At 41.5% G+C, this 22,358-nt stretch overlaps 1 protein-coding gene across 6 annotated transcripts in view; it reads right to left on the bottom strand.

The window, feature by feature from the left end:
* Positions 1–22,358, bottom strand: part of mef2aa (myocyte enhancer factor 2aa) — a 127,585-nt gene that overhangs the window by 5,547 nt on the left and 99,680 nt on the right. For 4 of the 6 annotated variants that reach the window (XM_036975371.1, XM_021598107.2, XM_021598113.2 and 1 more), the window contains 2 exons: positions 3,913–4,097; positions 1,951–1,974 (listed from right to left, as the gene is read on the bottom strand). In XM_036975371.1, coding sequence (XP_036831266.1) covers positions 1,951–1,974; positions 3,913–4,097 — 209 coding nt within the window. The remainder of the gene's footprint in view (positions 1–1,950; positions 1,975–3,912; positions 4,098–22,358) is intronic. The other 2 variants (XM_021598130.2, XM_021598137.2) reach the window with 1 other exon arrangement.

Below are 22,358 nucleotides of genomic sequence, written 5' to 3'. Positions count from 1 at the left end.
GCTCAGGTGCATCCTGTTTCCATTGATCATCCTTGAGATGTTTCTACAACTTGGAGTCCACCTGTACTATATTAACTTGATTGGACATGATTTAGAAAGGCATACACCTGTCTACATAAGGTCCCACAGGTAACAGTGCATGTAAGAGCAAAAATCTAGCAATGAGGTCGAAGGAATTGTCCGTAGAGTTCTGAGACAGGATTGTGTCGAGACACAGATCTGGGGAAGGGTACCAAAAAATGTCTACAGTAATGAAGGTGCCCAAGAACACAGTGGCCTTCATCATATAGTGGCCAGGGAAGCCACTCCTCAGTAAAAGGCACATGACAGCCTGCTTGGAGTTTGCCAAAAGGCACCTAAAGGGAAAGATTCTCTGCTCTGATGAAACCAAGATTGAACTCTTTGGCCTGAATGACAAGCGTCGCATCTGGAGGAAACCTGGTACCATCCATACAGTAAAGCATCGTGGTGGTAGCATCATACTGTGGGGATGTTTTTCAGAGGCAGGGACTGGGAGACTAATCAGGTTCGAGGGGAAGATTAATGGAGCAAAGTACAGAGAGATCCTTGATGAAAACATGGTCCAGAGCGCTCAGGACCTCAGACTGGGGCGAAGGTTCACCTTCCAACAGGACAACAACCCTAGGCACACAGCCAAGACAACACAGTGGCTTCTGGACAAGTCTCTGAATGTCCTTGAGTGTCCCAGCCAGAGCCCAGACTTGAACCCGATCGAAAATCTCTGGAGAGACCTGAAAATAGCTCTGCAGTGATGCTCCCAATCCAACCTGACAGAGTTTTAGAGGATCTGCAGAGAACAATGGGAGAAACTACCCAAATACAGCTGTGCCAAGCTTGCAGCGTCATACCCAAGAAGACTCAAGGCTGTAATCTCTGCCAAAGGTGCTTCAACAAAGCACTGAGTAAAGGGTCTGAATACTTACGTAAATGCAATATTTCTGTTTGACATTTTTTATACATTTGCAAACATTCCTAAAAACCTGTTTTTGCTTTGTCATTATAGGGTATTGTGTGTACATTTATTAAGAAAAAAAGAATTTAGAATAAGGCTGTAACATAACAAATTGTAGAAAGAGTCAAGGGGTCTGAATACTTTCCGAATGCACTGTATTTGCTAGCACCTGATAGAGGCAAAATTACATTTAGCATGAGCAGCAGTACTGTTTGGGATCTGGGTGGGAATAACATCAAGAGACACCTTTACTCAATAAGTGTAGCAAACACATAAGGCATATCCTTGTAATATAGTGCAGCTGTAGGTTACATTTGAGGCAATATTGCATCATGACAGTTTGATAAATATTTGCTGCTCCTATTCTCTCCAACGAGGTGACATCATCAAAAACAAACTTCTTCAGAGACTTAATCCACAATGAAGTAATCTGCCCCTCCCAATTAGAAAAATAAATCCAAGATCTGAAATCTCTTCTTGGGAAGTTACTTTGGAATTTTTGTGATATTACGAAACCTTTCGTTTGACTAAATAATATTTGGTGTCTGTCCAAACTACTTTCTTGAAGTAACCAGACACAAGATTGATGTAGGACCTGTCTGATAGTTCTTGTGAATATGTGCATTGTGTGCTCACTCGCAAACAAACAGAAACACACATAAACCCAGTAGGATGTCTGGCATTCCCTGAACAACACATGGGAGTGGCGGTACACAGCACATTAGACAGGTTGAGGCATCTTTAACAGGCCAGGCCTAAAACATGCAGTAACACACTGATGCTACTGTTCATTTCTCAATTTAGTCTTTATAAAAATAAAATGCATTCAATCAAATCAATTCAATAAACCCAGTTCAAGTTATTCAAATCTACAGTTCAAGTACAGCTGTCACTACTGAACACGTGTTACTGATCTATATGCCTCTTTCTATTGTTGCTCATTCAGCCATTTTTCTCAGGCATTTCTTAAAACTCACCAAATCCATTTCCTCTTCCTCTGACTGCTCTCAACAGAAGAGAAGAAGAGAGGCAGGGTTACAAGAGAAGGTCAGGATGGCTTCTACAGTCACCCTTTTAATGTTGAAATCCAAAGTCCTAACTGCCTGATTGTATTCCACAACTAAAAGTCATCTAGACGTGCCTGACCTCTAGACTTACACATTCACTCTGTCCTCTGCTATTCATGTTACCTTGCAAAACCCTCTTTGTCAAACGCAATGTCAATCAATTTCTTTGTGGACTCATGAACTTCCCTGAAATACTTTGGATAGAAGAGTCTGCTAAATGACCATGTTATAACACTTTAGCATTGTTTTTGTGACCATTTCTGAGTTTGACCTATGATTTTGGATCCACCACTATTCGCTACTCAGAAGGTTACTGATGTAAAACCGAAATGGATAAACTCTAAGGTGAAGAGTTTAAGTCAGCAAACACACTTTGACTTGGACTTAACCTCACATTGAATAAGTTCTTAACCTCTCATGCATCAATACATAACTATGTCAATCTAATTACTTCATCAATCCTGAGGCTCTAACGTGACTCATTTGGAAGGCTCTCCACTTTTAAAAAAACTGTGTTCAAGAAACTAAAACTGACTAGTTAGTTCAACTCATGAAAAAACAAATCTTTGTAGCTCATGTAAAGTAGTCAACGAGGTACCAGTCAATGTAATATATTGATACAGTATTACTAAGCCTGCATATTGTGCATGTTTGTTTCACCTAGGGATTACTGGGGTCTCTCTGTATCTGAGGGCTACTGTTCTGCTATACAAGAGACTAACTGGAAGCCCCTCTTCCAACTTCCCTGTGCCCTGGCCAGGACTGTCTTAATACCACACTCAATCAATAGCATCAGGAAGACACGACAAGGGCGACAAGATATTATCTGGCTCACACTGGGCCCCTGATTAAGCCTTCATCCCCACTCTGTCACACTGAGATGTGATTAATTTAATACCATTATGGCCTAATGACAGGCTGTCTGCAGACCTGCCAGCCCCCAAAGCCTTAACCTATCTGGAATGTTGCGTTTACACTGACAAAGCAAAGCAGGCCCTCCCTTTCGTCTCAATACAACTGACACATTCAGGCCTTCTAAATTCTCTCTGTCTGAACCATTCTACCAGTTATATCTAAAATAATGCTTTGTCTTTGTGACGTATGGAGCTCTACCACTTCCAGATGCTGGCATGGTAACAGTACCATACACATGTTGATCTCCTGCTCCAGGCTGGTGGATGGATCACGGGTGCCCAAGCTACGGGCACCCCTGATCCAAACAACGCCTCTGTGTCTTGGAGGAACTCCCGTTGCTGAGAGCTCCAGCAACATGCAGGTTGGAAAGAGTCTATTACTGGCCAATTTTGGAATACTTTTTTCCTCTTTCTCTTTCTTCTCATTTAGATTGATGAGACAGTCTAGTGGAGCCTCCGGTGCTCTGCACCTTCATTATAATAATTAGAGAGGGCCTATCATTTCAATATGAATAATTGAGTGACTGGGCCTCAGAAATATAGACCAACTAGCTATACTGCTGTTTGTGTTCTTGGCACTGTCCAGAATCTTGCTCCTGTAGGTGATCAAATAAAAATGCAGCATGAGAACGAATGCCACTTGCTGATTGGAAGTGAGGAAGTGAATCTAAGCTGCACGTCAACCAGTCCCACCAGGAAGAAAGGGGTCCTCAGACGGCACTGATATCCTCATGACATTGTCTCCTGCGCCAAAACATTTCCAGCATGGCACGCTATACCACAATGATACCGTCACGATCCTGTGTAGGGAAAATTAAACTCCCTCTGTTGCACACATGTGAGGGGAAAGGAGAATGCTTCTAAGCCAGAATCTAAGCCAGCCCTAGGACTGAGAGATACATAGTGTTCCTACAGTCTGCTCATGTGCAGTGAGGAGTGGGGACTGTAGACTACTCACCAGTGGGGGCATCATGCCTTTGCTGGATGGGGGGATCACCACTCTCAGGTCTGGCTTGCGGTTTCCCATCCCCATGTTCACTCCAGGGGGCGGTGGAGACTTGGTGGGCATGACTTTCCCCAGGCCGTTCCCGCTGGGTGTGCCCAGGAGTCCCGGAGAGCCCCTGGAGTTGACAAAGCTACTCCCTGGAGAGACACACAGAGACAAAAGCCATCATGGGACTGTGAGCCACCACAACAACAGGCATCTGCCAAATCTCCAACCATTTAAAGCTGCATAGCTTGCTACGGCATGCAACGTTAAGTGTTCCCAACCCTCTGGGAAGTTTTAATAGACTGATAATTATCCTGCACATTTACCAAAATAAAATGTCCATTTCAGAATTGATGAGCCTTTCATTCTTGCTGTGAGTGACGATATCAAAGTCAACTCCTTGTATCCTGGGATGAGGAGCAATTCACTTAACAAATGTACTGTGACTGCTGTTTAAGGTGGGAATAGCATGCCATTACAGTTGGGTAAACAACTTTGCTAAAAGATAGTTACTTTTTTTAAAGTGACAATATGGGAATACTATGTCTGGCTAAGCAAAACTATGTACTCATAGTACTGTATTCGTGGTACTATATACATTTGTGTGAAATGTAATTTCCTTGTTTTACTCTAATGGTAGATTTACAGAAGAATGAGTCATAAGGCTGGTTTACCCCCCACCCAGAGTCATTTCCTGTGGCAGCAGCTCTAAAACAAAGTGAAAGAAAGCACAGGGCAATGACACCATCTCAGAGCTGATCAGGAGAAGGACCATTACAGTGCATGTCACACCATGCATACAGTGCCTTGCGAAAGTATTCGGCCCCCTTGAACTTTGCGAACTTTTGCCACATTTCAGGCTTCAAACATAAAGATATAAAACTGTATTTTTTTGTGAAGAATCAACAACAAGTGGGACACAATCATGAAGTGGAATGACATTTATTGGATATTTCAAACTTTTTTAACAAATCAAAAACTGAAAAATTGGGCGTGCAAAATTATTCAGCCCCTTTACTTTCAGTGCAGCAAACTCTCTCCAGAAGTTCAGTGAGGATCTCTGAATGATCCAATGTTGACCTAAATGACTAATGATGATAAATACAATCTACCTGTGTGTAATCAAGTCTCCGTATAAATGCACCTGCACTGTGATAGTCTCAGAGGTCCGTTAAAAGCGCAGAGAGCATCATGAAGAACAAGGAACACACCAGGCAGGTCCGAGATACTGTTGTGAAGAAGTTTAAAGCCGGATTTGGATACAAAAAGATTTCCCAAGTTTTAAACATCCCAAGGAGCACTGTGCAAGCGATAATATTGAAATGGAAGGAGTATCAGACCACTGCAAATCTACCAAGACCTGGCCGTCCCTCTAAACTTTCAGCTCATACAAGGAGAAGACTGATCAGAGATACAGCCAAGAGGCCCATGATCACTCTGGATGAACTGCAGAGATCTACAGCTGAGGTGGGAGACTCTGTCCATAGGACAACAATCACAAATCTGGCCTTTATGGAAGAGTGGCAAGAAGAAAGCCATTTCTTAAAGATATCCATCAAAAGTATTGTTTAAAGTTTGCCACAAGCCACCTGGGAGACACACCAAACATGTGGAAGAAGGTGCTCTGGTCAGATGAAACCAAAATTGAACTTTTTGGCAACAATGCAAAACGTTATGTTTGGCATAAAAGCAACACAGCTGAACACACCATCCCCACTGTCAAACATGGTGGTGGCAGCATCATGGTTTGGGCCTGCTTTTCTTCAGCAGGGACAGGGAAGATGGTTAAAATTGATGGGAAGATGGATGGAGCCAAATACAGGACCATTCTGGAAGAAAACCTGATGGAGTCTGCAAAAGACCTGAGACTGGGAAGGAGATTTGTCTTCCAACAAGACAATGATCCAAAACATAAAGCAAAATCTACAATGGAATGGTTAAAAAATAAACATATCCAGGTGTTAGAATGGCCAAGTCAAAGTCCAGACCTGAATCCAATCGAGAATCTGTGGAAAGAACTGAAAACTGCTGTTCACAAATGCTCTCCATCCAACCTCACTGAGCTCGAGCTGTTTTGCAAGGAGGAATGGGAAAAAATTTCAGTCTCTCGATGTGCAAAACTGATAGAGACATACCCCAAGCGACTTACAGCTGTAATCGCAGCAAAAGGTGGCGCTACAAAGTATTAACTTAAGGGGGATGAATAATTTTGCACGCCCAATTTTTCAGTTTTTGATTTGTTAAAAAAGTTTGAAATATCCAATAAATGTCATTCCACTTCATGATTCTGTCCCACTTGTTGTTGATTCTTCACAAAAAAATACAGTTTTATATCTTTATGTTTGAAGCCTGAAATGTAGCAAAAGGTCGCAAAGTTCAAGGGGGCCGAATACTTTCGCAAGGCACTGTATATGGAATGGAACTGATGTGAGGTATATATTCAATGAAATCCTATGGTATCAATGTGAGAGTATATGCAAATTCAATAGCAGTTTCTAACTTGTTTTGATCCATTATTCAGCTTTTTTTTTTAAGATTACAGATAGTAATTTTTTAAATTTGAAACAGAGGGATGAAAGAATCTATGCTATCTATTATTTCATCAAGAGATCAGTGACACAATTCAACAAGTAACTGAGTACTCCATTGTGTTGTATAGAGCCTAGTGAAACACAAGCCAGCTGCAGAATAAGCAGGACCTCGCTCTGTGAAATAATGGAACAATCACCTCTCTAGCTACAGATAAGAAACACCACAATACATGGCCAAATAAACAGTTATGAGACATACAATGGTATCTCACAGCTGAATCAACAACATACGCAATGCAAACTACTATAGCTCCCAGCACTCGCTTTCATCTTATACTGGAAGTGACTGCTGCAAAATCCAAGGTGCACGCATATAATTAGCCATGTAAATGACCCAAACCCTATAAATAGCAGACACTGCAATTGCTTATGGCAAAACATCCAATACGTTAACATAAGCATAGGTCCATTGGAGGACGAGTACCATCTGGGTCAACAACCGTTGGTCAACAACCATTGCAAAGAAAGTATCATCACTATTGGAAAGTCAGTACAAATCAGAATTCTTTATTTCTAAGAAAGATAAATTATTTTCTCAAAGGCAAACTCTGGTTGTGGATTTCCACACAGAGGTTTCTTCTCTTCTTCGCTCTACTCAGAAACCATTGTGGGAGTGGGCGAGCAAATCAAGTGAGGCAATATCTGGGCTGGAGTTTGGGAGGGGGAGGGTCCTATCTAGCTTGATATGACTGTAAAAGGTGCAGCAACACAGCTCTCTGATAATGATCAGAAGCTATGATATCATCGTAAGGAATCCGTCCAAAATGAATATCTTTTGTAGCACAAACGTGGATGTGTAGGCAGTAACTAGGGCCTAACGGAGGAGAAACATGCTCCTTGAAGCTAATTTGACATGGACTAAAGCCAGTTGTGCACAAAAGCAACATGCAGAATAACTGTAGTGTACATTTGTACAGATGACCATGCCTAAAAATTGCAGATGAAGAAAATACTTAAATGTAATTAGTGCCAGCATCCCTTTTACACCTTTAAATGGTTTCTAAATGGGGCACTGTTACAAGATAGAAACAACAATTTTTACCTCACAGTTCATTTTAAAACGAGAAACTGATCACAAGAATGGAGCCAAGCCTTTTGGCAGAATCATATTTGTGGATTTGTTTTCTGCCATCAAATCCTCAGTGAATGACCCCAGGACATGTACAATGATGTTTAGTTTCTGTTTGGGTAAATAAATATACTTTTTGTTGTAAGTAATTAACACCGCCCACTGTGGGAGCAAACTTACGAGGTTGTCTGTACCACTCAAACATTCAGTTTTCATCTGAACGTAAGACAAAATAAACTCTGTTGACTAAATCGTGATTTCACCAGAATGAACCGCAGAGCAAGTGAGGCAGATCTGACCAGACCTGACTGTCATTAAGCAAACACCAGAGGAACATGAGTCTCAGTGAGGGAAGAGAATACACATTAATGAGAAAAGATTAATGGGTGTGAATCAAGAGCCTCTAATAGATTAAGTGGAAAGGAGAGCAAATTATAATTAATGAGCCTGGACAGAAACTCTTTAGCGGGTGCTCTGGTATTGATTTGACTCAGGAAACAGAGGGCAGGGCCACAGTATGTGAGAGATTACAGTACAGTCACTCACTCGGTAGTTGTTCCAAGAACGCCAATCCATATTTCACTTGGAGGGCCCCTTAAGCCCCTTAACATAAAACAAATACAGTTTAGAACGCTTTTTAAAAGGAAAAAAAACATACACATTGGAAGTGGTAATCTACTGGGAACAGCTACGGCTTCCACGGTTGTCTAGAAATAAAGGAATAATATGTTCAAATAGACTCTTTTTGACACACAAACATCCCTTGTAATTGCTCTTCAAGAGACTGTAACGCTCCGGCATTAATGAAAGAATCTGCACAACTTGCAGGCATATTGCACAACAGAGAGAAGAGTGACATCCCTTACATATTGACAAGCTCTCATTCTGAATGCTCGTCAGAGTGGGAATAGAGAGAGCATGGCAAGAGTGGAACCGTGTGCAAAGCAGCCCTAATGCATTGAGCAGTGTGACTTTATCACATTAACAATTCTACATTAGAATGCTAATTAGGAATGTATATATATATATATATAGAATGCTAATATATATATATATATATATATATACATACATACATACACACACACACACACACACACACAGTGGGGCAAAAAAATATTTAGTCAGCCACCAATTGTGCAAGTTCTCCCACTTAAAAATATGAGAGACGTCTGTAATTTTCATCATAGGTACACTTCAACTATGACATGACAACAGCCCCAAAACATCACTGCTCTAGAGGAGATCTCCATGGAGGAATGGGCCAAAATACCAGCAACAGTGTGTGAAAACCTTGTGAAGACATACAGAAAACATTTGACCTCTGTCATTGCCAACAAAGGGTATATAACAAAGTATTGAGATAAACTTTTGTTATTGACCAAATACTTATTTGCCACCATAATTTGCAAATAAATTTGTTAAAATTCCTACAATGTGATTTTCTGGATTTTTTTTTCTCATTTTGTCTGTCATAGTTGAAGTGTACCTATGATGAAAACTACAGGCCTCTCTCATATTTTTAAGTGGGAGAACTTGCACAATTGGTGGCTGACTAAATACTTTTTTGCCCTACTGTATATAACACCTACTCATTCAAGAGTTTTTCTTTATTTTTACTATTTTCTACATTGTAGAATAATAGTGAAGACATCAAAACTATGACATGACACATATGGAATCATGTTGTAACCAAAAGTGTTAAACAAATCAAAATATATTTTAAATTTAAGATTCTTCAAATTGCCTCCCTTTGCCTTGATGACAGCTTTGCACTCTCTTGGCATTCTCTCAGCCAGCTTCATGAGGTGGAATGCAATTCAATTAACAGGTGTGCCTTTTTTAAAGTTCATTTGTGGAATTTCTTTCCTTCTTATTAATGCATTTGAGTCAATCAGTTGTGTTATGACAAGGTATGGGGGCTAACTCCATATTATGGCAAGAACAGCTCAAATAATCCAAGAGAAACGACAGTACATCATTACTTTAAGACGGGAAATTTCAACAAAGTTTCTTCAAGTCCAGTCGCAAAAACCATCAAGCGCTATGATGAAACTGTCTCTCATAAGGACCGCCACAGGAATGATCCAGAGTTACCTCTGCTGCAGAGGATAAGCTCATTAGAGTTTCCAAATAAATGCTTCACAGAGTTCAAGTAACAGACACATATCAACATCAACTGTTCAGTTGAACATCAACTGTTAAGACAAGAATAAGAAGAAGAGACTTGTTTGGGCCAAGAAACATGAGCAATGGACATTAGACCAGTGGAAATTTGACCTTTGGTCTGGAGTGCAAATTGGAGATTTTTGGATCCAACCGCTGTGTTTTTTTGAGATGCAGTGTGGGTAAACGGATGATCTCCGCATGTGTATATCCCACTGTGAAGCATGGAGGAGGTGGTGTTATGGTGTGGGGGTGCTTTGCTCGTGACACTGTCAGTGATTTATTTAGATTTCAAGGCACACTTAACCAGCATGGCTACCACAGCATTCTGCAGTGATACCCCATCCCACCTGGTTTGGGCTTAGTGGGACTATAATTTGTTTTTCAACAGGACAATGACCCAACACACCTCCAGGCTGTGTAAGGGCTATTTTACCAAGAAGGAGAGTGATGGCGTGCCGCATCAGATGATCTGGCCTCCACAACCCCCAAACCTCAATCAAATTGAGATGTAGTGGGATGAGTCGGGCCGCAAAGCAGCCAACAATTGCTCAGCATATGACGGAACTCCTTCAAGACTGTTGGAAATGTATTCCAGGTGAAGCTGGTTGAGAGAATGTCAAGTGTGTGCAAAGCGGTCATCAAGGCAAAGGTGGCTATTTGAAGAATCTCACATGTAAAAAATATTTTGATTTGTTTTTGGCTACTACATGATTCCATATGTGTTATTTCATAGTTTTGATGCCTTCACTATTATTCTACAATGTAGAAAATAGCAAAAATAAAGAAAAACCCTTGAATGAGTAAGTGTTATAAAACTTTTGACCGGTAGTGTATACAGTTGAAGTCGGAAGTTTTACATAAACCTTAGCCAAATACATTTAAACTCGGTTTTTCAGAATTCCTGACATTTAATCCTAGTAAAAATTCCCTGTTTAGGTCAGTTAGGATCAACACTTTAAGAATCCGTATTTGGTAGCATTGCCTTTAAATTGTTTTACTTGGGTCAAACGTTTCGGGTAGCCTTCCACAAGCTTCCCACAATAAGTTAAGTGAATTTTGGCCCATTCCTCCTGACAGAGCTGGTGTAACTGAGTCAGGTTTGTAAGCCTCCTTGTTCGCACACACCTTTTCAGTTCTGCCCATAAATCTTCTATAGGATTGAGGTCAGGGCTTTGTAATGGCCACTCCAATACCTTGACTTTGTTGTCCTTAAGCCATTTTGCCACAACTTTGGAAGTATGCTTGGAGTCATTGTCCATTTGGAAGACCCATTTGCGACCAAGGTTTAACTGATGTTGCTTCAATATATCCACATAAATTCCCCTCCTCATGATGCCATCAATTTTGTGAAGTGCACCAGTCCCTCCTGCAGCAAAGCACCCCCACAACATGATGCTCCCATCCCCGTGCTTCACGGTTGGGATGGTGTTCTTCGGCTTGCAGGTCTCCCTCTTTTTCCTCCAAACATAACGATGGTCATTATGATCAAACAGTTCTATTTTTGTTTCATCAGACCAGAGGACATTTCTCCAAAAAGTATGATCTTTGTCTCCATGTGCAGTTGCAAACCGTAGTCTGGCTTTTCTATGGCGGTTATGTCGATATAGGACTCGTTTTACTGTGGATATAGATACCTTTGTACCTGTTTCCTCCAGCATCTTCACAAGGTCCTTTGCTGTTGTTCTGGGATTGATTTGCACTTTTCGCACCAAAGTACGTTCATCTCTAGGAGACAGAACGTGTCTCCTTTCTGAGAGGTATGACGGCTGCATTGTCCCATGGTGTTTATACTTGCGTACTATTGTTTGTACAGATGAACGTGGTACCTTCAGGCATTTGGAAATTGCTCCCAAGGATGAACCAAACTTGTGGAGGTCTACAGTTTTTTTCTGAGGTCTTGGCTAATTTCTTTTGATTTTCCCATGATGCCAAGCAAAGAGGCACTGAGTTTGAAGTTAGGCCTTGAAATACATCCACAAGTACACCTCCAATTGACTCAAATGATGTCAATTAGCCTATCAGAAGCTTCTAAAGCCATGACATAATTTTCTGGAATTTTCCAAGCTGTTTAAAGGCACAGCCAATTTAGTGTATGTAAACTTCTGATACACTGGAATTGTGATTTATAAGTTAAATAATCTGTCTGCAAACAATTGTTGGAAAAATGACTTGTGTCATGCACAAAGTAGATGTCCTAACTGACTTGCCAAAACTATAGCTTGTTAACAAGAAATTTGTGGAGTGTTTGAAAAACGAGTTTTAATGACTCCAACCTAAGTGCATGTAAACTTCCGACTTCAACTGTATATATCACAGTTGCTTTAATTACATCCATATCATTTATGTTTGAGCAAAGCATGAGTTCATATTCTTGTGAGCCAAGGTCTAGGTATTTGAACGAAAGCCAATACAGATGGCTCATTCCAGACAGAACAATTTAAAATTCATTTCTAACAAAAATCTCTCTGAAAATATATAATTAATATATATTTAAAATATGGCTAGAACAATTTGCCTGCAAAACCAAAACTGTACTTTGTGAGTCAATATTTAGACCCTGACTCGCCTTTTGTCATGGGCACCAAGACCCAGGCTACTTTATGGAGCCCGGGGCTCTTCAAACATAATCTCAGCCCCATCTCCTTATCTATCATGATTCATGCCTGCAGAGCACTGGGACTGAGCCACTGCGAGACCTCTCCAGGAGGAATATTGGAGCACTTTTTCCCCCTTATTTAAACACTGGCTTGTGTGCTCCTCATGTGCTAGATGACCCTCTCTGCTGATACTCATTTACCCAAGTTAAACACAGTGTACATTTAGCACTGCCTGTAATGTTCTACGGGTGAAATTAATGTATGAAAATAGAAAATCCTATTGTGGCTTAACGCGAGATGTGGTGCATTAACAGAAACACACTTTCATGTTTTTGTTTTAATATTATTATGTTCTCGGATTGAAAACAGGCTCATGTTCATTCTGAATCAATTCATACTCAATTCCAATCAAATGACAAAGGCCTCTAATGTATTTCCTTCACACTGCTGCAGAAAGGAAACTATGACAACGGCTCCAAAAAGCTAAAGCTCTCCAGCTGCAGTACTTATGCTTCCACAATGTGGAAGAGAGAAATGCTAAGGTGCAATGAGATGTCATGTCCATGGACAAAATTATTAATTTTCACTTTGTCTGTGCATGTCAATATTAAGAGAGTTTTCTTTCCAAGGACAAGAGCTGGCATGACAGGTAGGATTAGTGTTCGGATCAGGGCCACCATTCCCAAGGCTTAATCATTGATCCTGAGCATTTCCCAGGACATTCTCCATGCTTGTAAGCTCTTCTTACTAGAGATATCAAGCCACACCACCGAGGGAGAAAAGAGAGCAACCAGTACAAGACAAGAGCATTCCGTCTGCTTTGTCCAAAAGGCCTCTCTCCCAATAGCTGCAGCTTGTGAAAAATCTGAGCTATGCAAGAAATGGCCATCTGACAGCAGCACTGAAGAGAGATGTTTCTCTCCCAAGCAGTCTGTCTCTGCTGTTCCACCCAGTTTGGTACATACAACCCCACAACCTTACCGCTTACCCAGCACAGGGTCAGGGCTCCGAGCACTGCCAAAGACCAAATACAGACAGACCAAACATTTCACACAGCACTGACTCAGAGTATTGAATCACCTCACCAACCTCTTACTAAAACTTCTACCCAGCATGTCTAGGCTCACAATTCAGGACAGAATTACATTTAAGATCTATAGCTTTAAAGGGATACTTCGGGATTTTGGCAATGAACCCCTCTATCTACTTCCCCAGAGTCAGATTAATTAATGGATACCATTTGTATGTCTCTGCATCCTGTAGGAAGGAAGTTAGAGGTAGTTTCGCAAGCCGATGTTAACTAGCGTTGGTTACCATAGACTCCCAATCATTGCGCTAACGCTAGTTAGCAATTCCGCTAAAGATAATAAGAAACTTCCTTCAAACTCCACAGAGAGATATACAAAAATGGTATCCACAAGATCATCTGGCAAAGTAGATAAAGGGCTTACATTTTTGTTTTTTTACCCCTTTTTCTCCACAATTTCATGATATTCAATTGGTAGTTTACAGTCTTGTCCCAACTCCACTACGGACTGGGGAGAGGCAAAGGTCGAAAGCCATGCGTCCTCCGAAACACAACCCTGCCACGCTGCACTGCTACTAGCTTAACCCAGAAGCCAGCCGCACCAATGTGTCGGAGGAAACACCGTCCAGCTGGCAACCAGCCACAAGGAGTCGCCAGAGCGATATGGGACAAGGAAATCCCTGCTGGCCAAACTTTTCCCTAACCTGGACAATTGTGTGCTGCCTGCCTGGGATCGAATCCAGGTCTGCAGTGACGCCTCAAGCGCTGCAACATAAAAAAAAAAAAATTATATCTTTATTTAACTTTAAGTCAGTTAAGAACAAAACTTATTTTCAATGACGGCCTAGGAACAGTGGGTTAACTGCCTCGTTCAGGGGACGATCACCGCATGTGTGGTTCCCACCGAGAAGCATGGAGGTGTGATGTTGTGGGGGTGCTTTGCTGGTGACAGTCTGTGATTTATTTTGAATTCAAGACACAAGAAACTCAATTTCATCCTGTAGCTCTAACTCCAAAACGTTTTGGGACACTGTAAAGTCCATGGAGAATAAGAGCTCCTCCTCCCAGCTGCCCACTGCACTGAGGCTAGGAAACAGTGTCACCACCGATAAATCCACGATAATCAAATTTTAAAAAGCATTTCTCTACGGCTGGCCATGCTTTTCTCCTGGCTACCCAAAACCCGGCCAACAGCTCTGCACCCCCACAGCTACTGGCCCAAGCCGCCACAGCTTCTCCTTCACCCAAATCCAGATAGCAGATGTTCTGAAAGAGCTGCAAAACCTGGACCCGTACAAATCAGCTGGGCTAGACAATCTGGACCCTCTCTTTGAAAAATGATCAACCGTCATTATTGCAAACCCTGTTACTAGTCTGTTCAACCTCTCTTTCTTATCGTACGAGATTCCTAAAGATTGGAAAGCTGCCGTGGTCATCCCCATCTTCAAAGCGGGTGATACTCTAGACCCAAACTGTTACAGACCTATATCCATCCTGCCCTGCCTTCCTAAAGTCTTCGAAAGCCAAGTTAACAAACAGATCACTGACCATTTCGAATCCCTCTGTACCTTCTCTGCTGTGCAATCCGGTTTCCGAGCTGGTCACGGGTGCACCTCAGCCACGCTCAAGGTACTAAACGTTATCATAACCACCATCCATAAAAGACAGTACTGTGCAGCCGTCTTCATCGACCTGACCAAGGCTTTCGACTCTGTCAATTACCGTATTCTTATCGGCAGACTCAATAGCCTTGGTTTCTCAAATGACTGTCTCGCCTGGTTCACCAACTACAGTGCCTTGCGAAAGTATTCGGCCCCCTTGAACTTTGCGACCTTTTGCCACATTTCAGGCTTCAAACATAAAGATATAAAACTGTATTTTTTTGTGAAGAATCAACAACAAGTGGAACGACATTTATTGGATATTTCAAACTTTTTTAACAAATCAAAAACTGAAAAATTGGGCGTGCAAAATTATTCAGTCCCTTTACTTTCAGTGCAGCAAACTGTCTCCAGAAGTTCAGTGAGGATCTCTGAATGATCCAATGTTGACCTAAATGACTAATGATGATAAATACAATCCACCTGTGTGTAATCAAGTCTCCGTATAAATGCACCTGCACTGTGATAGTCTCAGAGGCCCGTTAAAAGCGCAGAGAGCATCATTGAGAACAAGGAACACACAAGGCAGGTCCGAGATACTGTTGTGAAGAAGTTTAAAGCCGGATTTGGATACAAAAAGATTTCCCAAGCTTTAAACATCCCAAGGAGCACTGTGCAAGCAATAATATTGAAATGGAGTATCAGACCACTGCAAATTTACCAAGACCTGGCCGTCCCTCTAAACTTTCAGCTCATACAAGGAGAAGACTGATCAGAGATGCAGCCAAGAGGCCCATGATCACTCTGGATGAACTGCAGAGATCTACAGCTGAGGTGGGAGACTCTGTCCATAGGACAACAATCAGTCGTATATTGCACAAATCTGGCCTTTATGGAAGAGAGGCAAGAAGAAAGCCATTTCTTAAAGATATCCATAAAAAGTGTTGTTTAAAGTTTGCCACAAGCCACCTGGGAGACACACCAAACATGTGGAAGAAGGTGCTCTGGTCAGATGAAACCAAAATTGAACTTTTTGGCAACAATGCAAAACGTTATGTTTGGTGTAAAAGCAACACAGCTGAACACACCATCCCCACTGTCAAACATGGTGGTGGCAGCATCATGGTTTGGGCCTGCTTTTCTTCAGCAGGGACAGGGAAGATGGTTAAAATTGATGGGAAGATGGATGGAGCCAAATACAGGACCATTCTGGAAGAAAACCTGATGGAGTCTGCAAAAGACCTGAGACTGGGACAGAGATTTGTCTTCCAACAAGACAATGATCCAAAACATAAAGCAAAATCTACAATGGAATGGTTAAAAAATAAACATATCCAGGTGTTAGAATGGCCAAGTCAAAGTCCAGACCTGAATCCAATCGAGAATCTGTGGAGAGAACTGAAAACTGCTGTTCACAAATGCTCTCCATCCAACCTCACTGAGCACGAGCTGTTTTGCAAGGAGGAATGGGAAAAGATTTCAGTCTCTCGATGTGCAAAACTGATAGAGACATACCCCAAGCGACTTACAGCTGTAATCGCAGCAAAAAGGTGGTGCTACAAAGTATTAACTTAAGGGGGCTGAATAATTTTGCACGCCCAATTTTTCAGTTTTTGATTTGTTAAAAAAGTTTGAAATATCCAATAAATGTCGTTCCACTTCATGATTGTGTCCCACTTGTTGTTGATTCTTCACAAAAAAATACAGTTTTATATCTTTATGTTTGAAGCCTGAAATGTGGCAAAAGGTCGCAAAGTTCAAGGGGGCCGAATACTTTCGCAAGGCACTGTACTTCTCAAATCGGAGGGCCTGTTGTCCAGACCTTTGGCAGTCTCTATGGAGGTATCACAGGGTTCAATTCTCGGGCTGACTCTTTTCTCTGAATATATCAACAATGTCGCTCTTGCTGCAGGTGATTCCTTGATCCACAATGCCCTTCTTTGGACATTATGTTAACAAACCTCCAAATGAGCTTCAATGTCATACAACACTCCTTCCGTGGCCTCCAACTGCTCTTAAATGCTAGTAAAACTAAATGCATGCTCTTCTAGCATCACTACTCTGGACGGTTCTGACTTAGAATATGTGGACAACTACAAATACCTAAGTGTCTTGCTAGACTGTAAACTCTCCTTCCAGACTCATATTAAGCATCTACAATCCAAAATGAAATCTAGAATCAGCTTCCTATTTCGCAACAAAGCCTACTTCACTCACGCTACCAAACATAGTTTTACAAGGGTGACTATCCTACTGATCCTCGACTTCAGCGATGTCATTTACAAAATAACCTCCAACACTCTACTCAGCAAACTGGATGCATTCGATCATAGTGCCATCCGTTTTGTCACCAAAGCCCCATATACCACCCACAACTGCGACCTGTATGCTCTCGTTGGCTGGCCCTCGCTTCATATCCGTCGCCAAACCCACTGGCTCCAGGTCATCTATAAGTCGTTGCTAGGTAAAGCCCTGCCTTATCTCAGCTCACTGGTCACCATAGCAGCACCCACCCGCAGCACACGCTCCAACAGGTATATTTCACTGGTCACCCCCAAAGCCATTTCCTCATTCGGCCGCCTTTCCTTCCAGTTCTCTGCTGCCAATGACTGGAACGAATTGCAGAAATCGCTGAAGTTGGAGATTTATATCTCCCTCACTAACTTTAAGCATCTGAGCAGCTTACCGATTGCTGCAGTTGTACACAGTGTTACGGTTTTCTTCTATCTCCTCCTCTGAAGAGGAGGTGTAGCAAGGATCGGACCAAAATGCAGCATGGTAATTTTGATTCATGGTTCTTTAATAAAGAAACTACACATGAACAAACTAACAAAACAAGAAACGTAACGCGAAAACCTACATAGCCTAACTGGTGCAAACAAACACAGAGACAGGAACAATCACCCACGAAACACTCAAAGAATATGGCTGCCTAAATATGGTTCCCAATCAGAGACAACGATAAACACCTGCCTCTGATTGAGAACCACTTCAGGCAACCATAGACTTTCCTAGATAACCCTACTATATCACAATCCCAATACCTACAAAAAAAACAACATAATAAAACACAAAACACACCACATAATAAACCCATGTCACACCCTGGCCTGACCAAAATAATAAAGAAAACACAAAATACTCAGACCAGGGCGTGACACACAGCCCATCTGTAAATAGTCCATCCAACTACCTACCTCATCCCCATATTGTTTTTATTTACTTTAACAAAAATATATTTTGCACTCCAGTATTTCTACTTGCACATCATCATCTGCACATCTATCATTCCAGTGTTAATTTGCTAAATTGTAATTACTTCGCTACAATGGCCTATTTATTGCCTTACCTCCTTACTCCATTTGCACACACTGTATATAGATTTTTCTATTGTTATTGACTGTACTTTTGTTAATCCCACATGTAACTCTGTGTTGTTGTTTTTTGTCGCACTGTGTTGCTTTATCTTGGCCAGGTCGCAGTTGTCATGAGAACTTGTTCTCAACTGGCCTACCTGGTTAAATTAAAGTAAAATAAAAATGTTAAAACAACTTTTTTTTGAGTCTCATAGCAAAGGGTCTGAATAGTTATGTAAATATGGCATTTAAAAAAAACATTTCTAATAACATGTTTTTGCTTAGTCATTATGGGCTATTGTCTGTAGATTGATGAAATTGTTTTTTAAAATCAATTTTAGAGTAACAAAATGTGGAAAAAGTCAAGTGGTCTGTATATAGTATTCAGTGCATTTGGAATGTATTCAGACCCCTTGTCTTTTTCCATATTTTGTTACGTGACAGCCATATTCTAAAATTGATTAAATCAAACAATTTCCTCATTAATCTACACACAATAACCCATAATGACATAGCAAAAACAGAAATAGCTTATTTACATAAGTATTCAGACCCTTTGCTATGAGACTCAAAATTTAGCTCAGGTGCATCCTGTTTCCATTGATCATCCTTGAGATGTTTCTACAACTTGATTGGAGTCCACCTGTGCTATATTAAATTCTTGGACATTTTTTGGAAAGGCACAAAACTGTGTATAAATAAGGTCCCACAGTTGACAGTGCATGTCAGAGCAAAAACCAAGCCATGAGGTCGAAGAAATTGTCCATAAAGCTCCGAAACAGGATTGTGTTGAGGCACAGATCTAGCAAAGGGTCCCAAAAAATGTATTCAGCATTGAAGGTCCAAAAGAACACATTTGCCTCCATTATTCTTAAATGGAAGAAGTTTGGAGCCACCAAGACTCTTCCTAGAGCTGGCCCGCCCAGCCAAACTGAGCAATGGGGGGAGAAGGGCCTTGGTCAGGGAGGTGATCAAGAACCCGATGGTCACTCTGACAAAGCTCCAGAGTTTCTCTGTGGAGATGGGAGAACCTTCTAGAAGGACAACCATCTCTGCAGCACCACCAATCAGGCCTTTATGGTAGAGTGGCCAGACAGAAGCCACTCCTCAGTAAAAGGCACATGACAGCCCACTTGGAGTTTGCCAAAAGGCACCTAAAGGACTCTCAGACCATGAGAAACAAGATTCTCTGCTCTGATGAAACCAAGATTGAACTATTTTGCCTGAATGGCAAGTGTCACGTCTGGAGGAAGCCTGGCACCATTCCTACAGTGAAGCATGGTGGTGGCGGCATCATACTGTTGGGATGTTTTTCAGCGGCAGGGACTGGGAGACTAGTCAGGCTCGAGGGACAGATGAATGGAGCAAAGTACAGAGAGATGCTCCAGAGCGCTCAGGACCTCAGACTGGGGTGAATGTTCACTTTCCAACAGGACAACAACCCTAAGCCAAGACAACGCAGGAGTGGCTTCGGGGGAAGTCTCTGAATGTCCTTGAGTGGCCCAGCTAGAGCCCGGACTTGAACCCAATCTAACATCTCTGGAGAGACCTGAAAATAGCTCTGCAGTGACGCTCCCCATCCAACCTAACAGATCTTGAGTGGATCTGCAGAGAAGAATGGAAGAAACTCCCTAAATACAGGTGTGCCAAGCTTGTAGCGTCATACCCAAGAAGACTCGAGGCTGTAATCACTGCCAAAGGTGCTTCAACAAAGAACTGAGTAAAGGTTCTGAATACTTATGTAAATGTGATATTTCCATTTTTATTTTTAATACATTTGCAAACATTTCTAAAAACGTGTTTTTGCTTTGTCAATATGGGGTATTGTATGTAGATTGTTGAGAAAAAAAACTATTGAATACATTTTAGAATAAGGCCGTAACGTAACAAAATGTGGTAAAAGTCAAGGGGTCTGAATACTTTCCGAATGCAGTGTATATATTTATATACAGCAATATAACAATTGAAGTTTATTGGTCGCGTACACAGATTTACAGATTTTATCGCAGGTGCTTGTGTTTCTGACTAGGTATTCACTCTCCCTAATATTGTATCATATGAGACACAGTGGCCTGCCTGGCAAGGAAAGTGGTTAATGTCCACCTGCCTCTGCCTCTGCCTCTCACAGAGCACATAGCAGCCATGACAGGCTGTCCGGTCATTGTGTACAGAAGACTTAGAGGGATGTCATGGCCGGAATACCTCCAGGGTTCTGCTGGCCTAGGCATCTTGCAGGCTCTCTCCAGCCATATAAGGGCTGCCTTGTTACTTCCTGGGAATAACAGATGCACCTGTCAATAGGAGGAAGGAAACTGGAGGAGGGATGGTGGTATGGAGGTGTCAGTCTTAAAGGAAACTTTGTATTTATTTACATGCTAAAGAGAATCAGCCTCCTCAACACTACCCTTTAGTATGTTAACTCCTTCAGGCACAGACAAGTTCCTAATGAAGGGAGAGCCCCTTAGAAAATATAGTGACTGTTGTCATCTCTAAACCCTTAACAAAACATGTTTGGAGCAACACAAAGTGAGCAATCTATTGAGAACAAAAGACAGTCTAGTTCTGTTACTATCCAGAAGGAACAGTTGGATGTGTGACCTTCCTGGTGTCCTTGGTGATTTGATTGTGTGTTACTATAGCGGAGGGACAGACATTAGCAGCTGTCGCCATTTTACTCGGTTACTGTACTCAACCATCTATTCCTCTTCTTTGGAACAAATTGCCAAATAAAGACCTGTCCCTCTGGTCTTGGAGCCTTGGATGCATCATTACTCCAACTCCAACATGTCACGGATCACTACTTCACAGGAGAGCCATTTGAATGTGAACTTATTTTTATTTTATTTTAATCAAAATATGTTTTTGGCAGAATTGCCTTCTCGTACATGTGAACTTTCATGTGCATTAATAACAAACTTGTATGCCATCTGTAAATAAGAATGACATTTTTAAATTATGAGCCTAGTTGGTTAAGCCAATGAGTGGGTAATGAGTGGGCTGGACATGCCGAGAGATGAGTTTGGATTGGTCTACCATATAGCAAGCTTCTGTCTATTTGAGCAGGTCAGTATCTCAAGGGAATCCTGTCGAACACACTTTTTTTTTTTTAAATATCATGTAGTAAAACTGCATAAGTGTTTTGAAATCAGTTGAATTCGAGTATGATAGCTAAGGAGATGGAGAAAACACCTGTGTCCGGATTACATCTTCAAATTAAGGGCAACCATGGCATCCGACAGGAGATCCATCCATGAATGATGTGTATGGGTAAGATAGTCTAGCTAGCTACATTTTCAGATATTACACGTTTCAAATTTTGACAGAAAGTGGTTTCATTTAAAGTTAAAGTGTACCGTTAGCTAGCTAGCTAACATTAGCTGGCTGGCTCGCTAGCTAACGTTACGTGTATGATCTTATTATTCATATCTCAGAGCCATTTGCTTGGCTAGCTTTAGCCTAATGTTACCTAGCTAACATTGAACCTGTTTGGTTAGCTACCTGCAGATTCATGCAGGGTAGTAATGTCATGTGTTGGGATTATGGTTCACTGTTTACCTAGCTAGCTAGCTACATGTCTTCATAAAAGACTCCACTATGCAAGTAACCACTTCGGGTGCGTTCGTAAATTCAGTCTGGTCATCTACTCAGATTTCAGAGCACTCTCGTCTGAGTGTGTCAGAGAGAAGAATAGCTGATGAATTTACGAACACTCAACACCCTTTGAATATCGGCAAAAAAGCATAATTCAATTCTTGCCAGCAGCACAGTTACAGTCACCAACGATCTGGATAACATAACAGCCTAACCAGCTCTGCTAGGGCGAGTAATGTTCAGTGTTCTCTTATTTGTGTCTGGAAGTAGCTAGCAAGTTAGCTTGGGTGCTTGACGGCTGTTGTTAGTACAGAACGCTCAGTCAACCCTTAAAGAGATGGGTGGGGATAAAGCTTCAGAGGGTGTGAACGATGGGTGTAGACAAATAAGGGCTCTCCAATAGTAATAATCA

Source organism: Oncorhynchus mykiss, chromosome 1, assembly GCF_013265735.2.
Source record: "Oncorhynchus mykiss isolate Arlee chromosome 1, USDA_OmykA_1.1, whole genome shotgun sequence".
NCBI lineage: Eukaryota > Metazoa > Chordata > Actinopteri > Salmoniformes > Salmonidae > Oncorhynchus > Oncorhynchus mykiss.
This window is presented reverse-complemented; position numbering and strand designations above follow the sequence as displayed.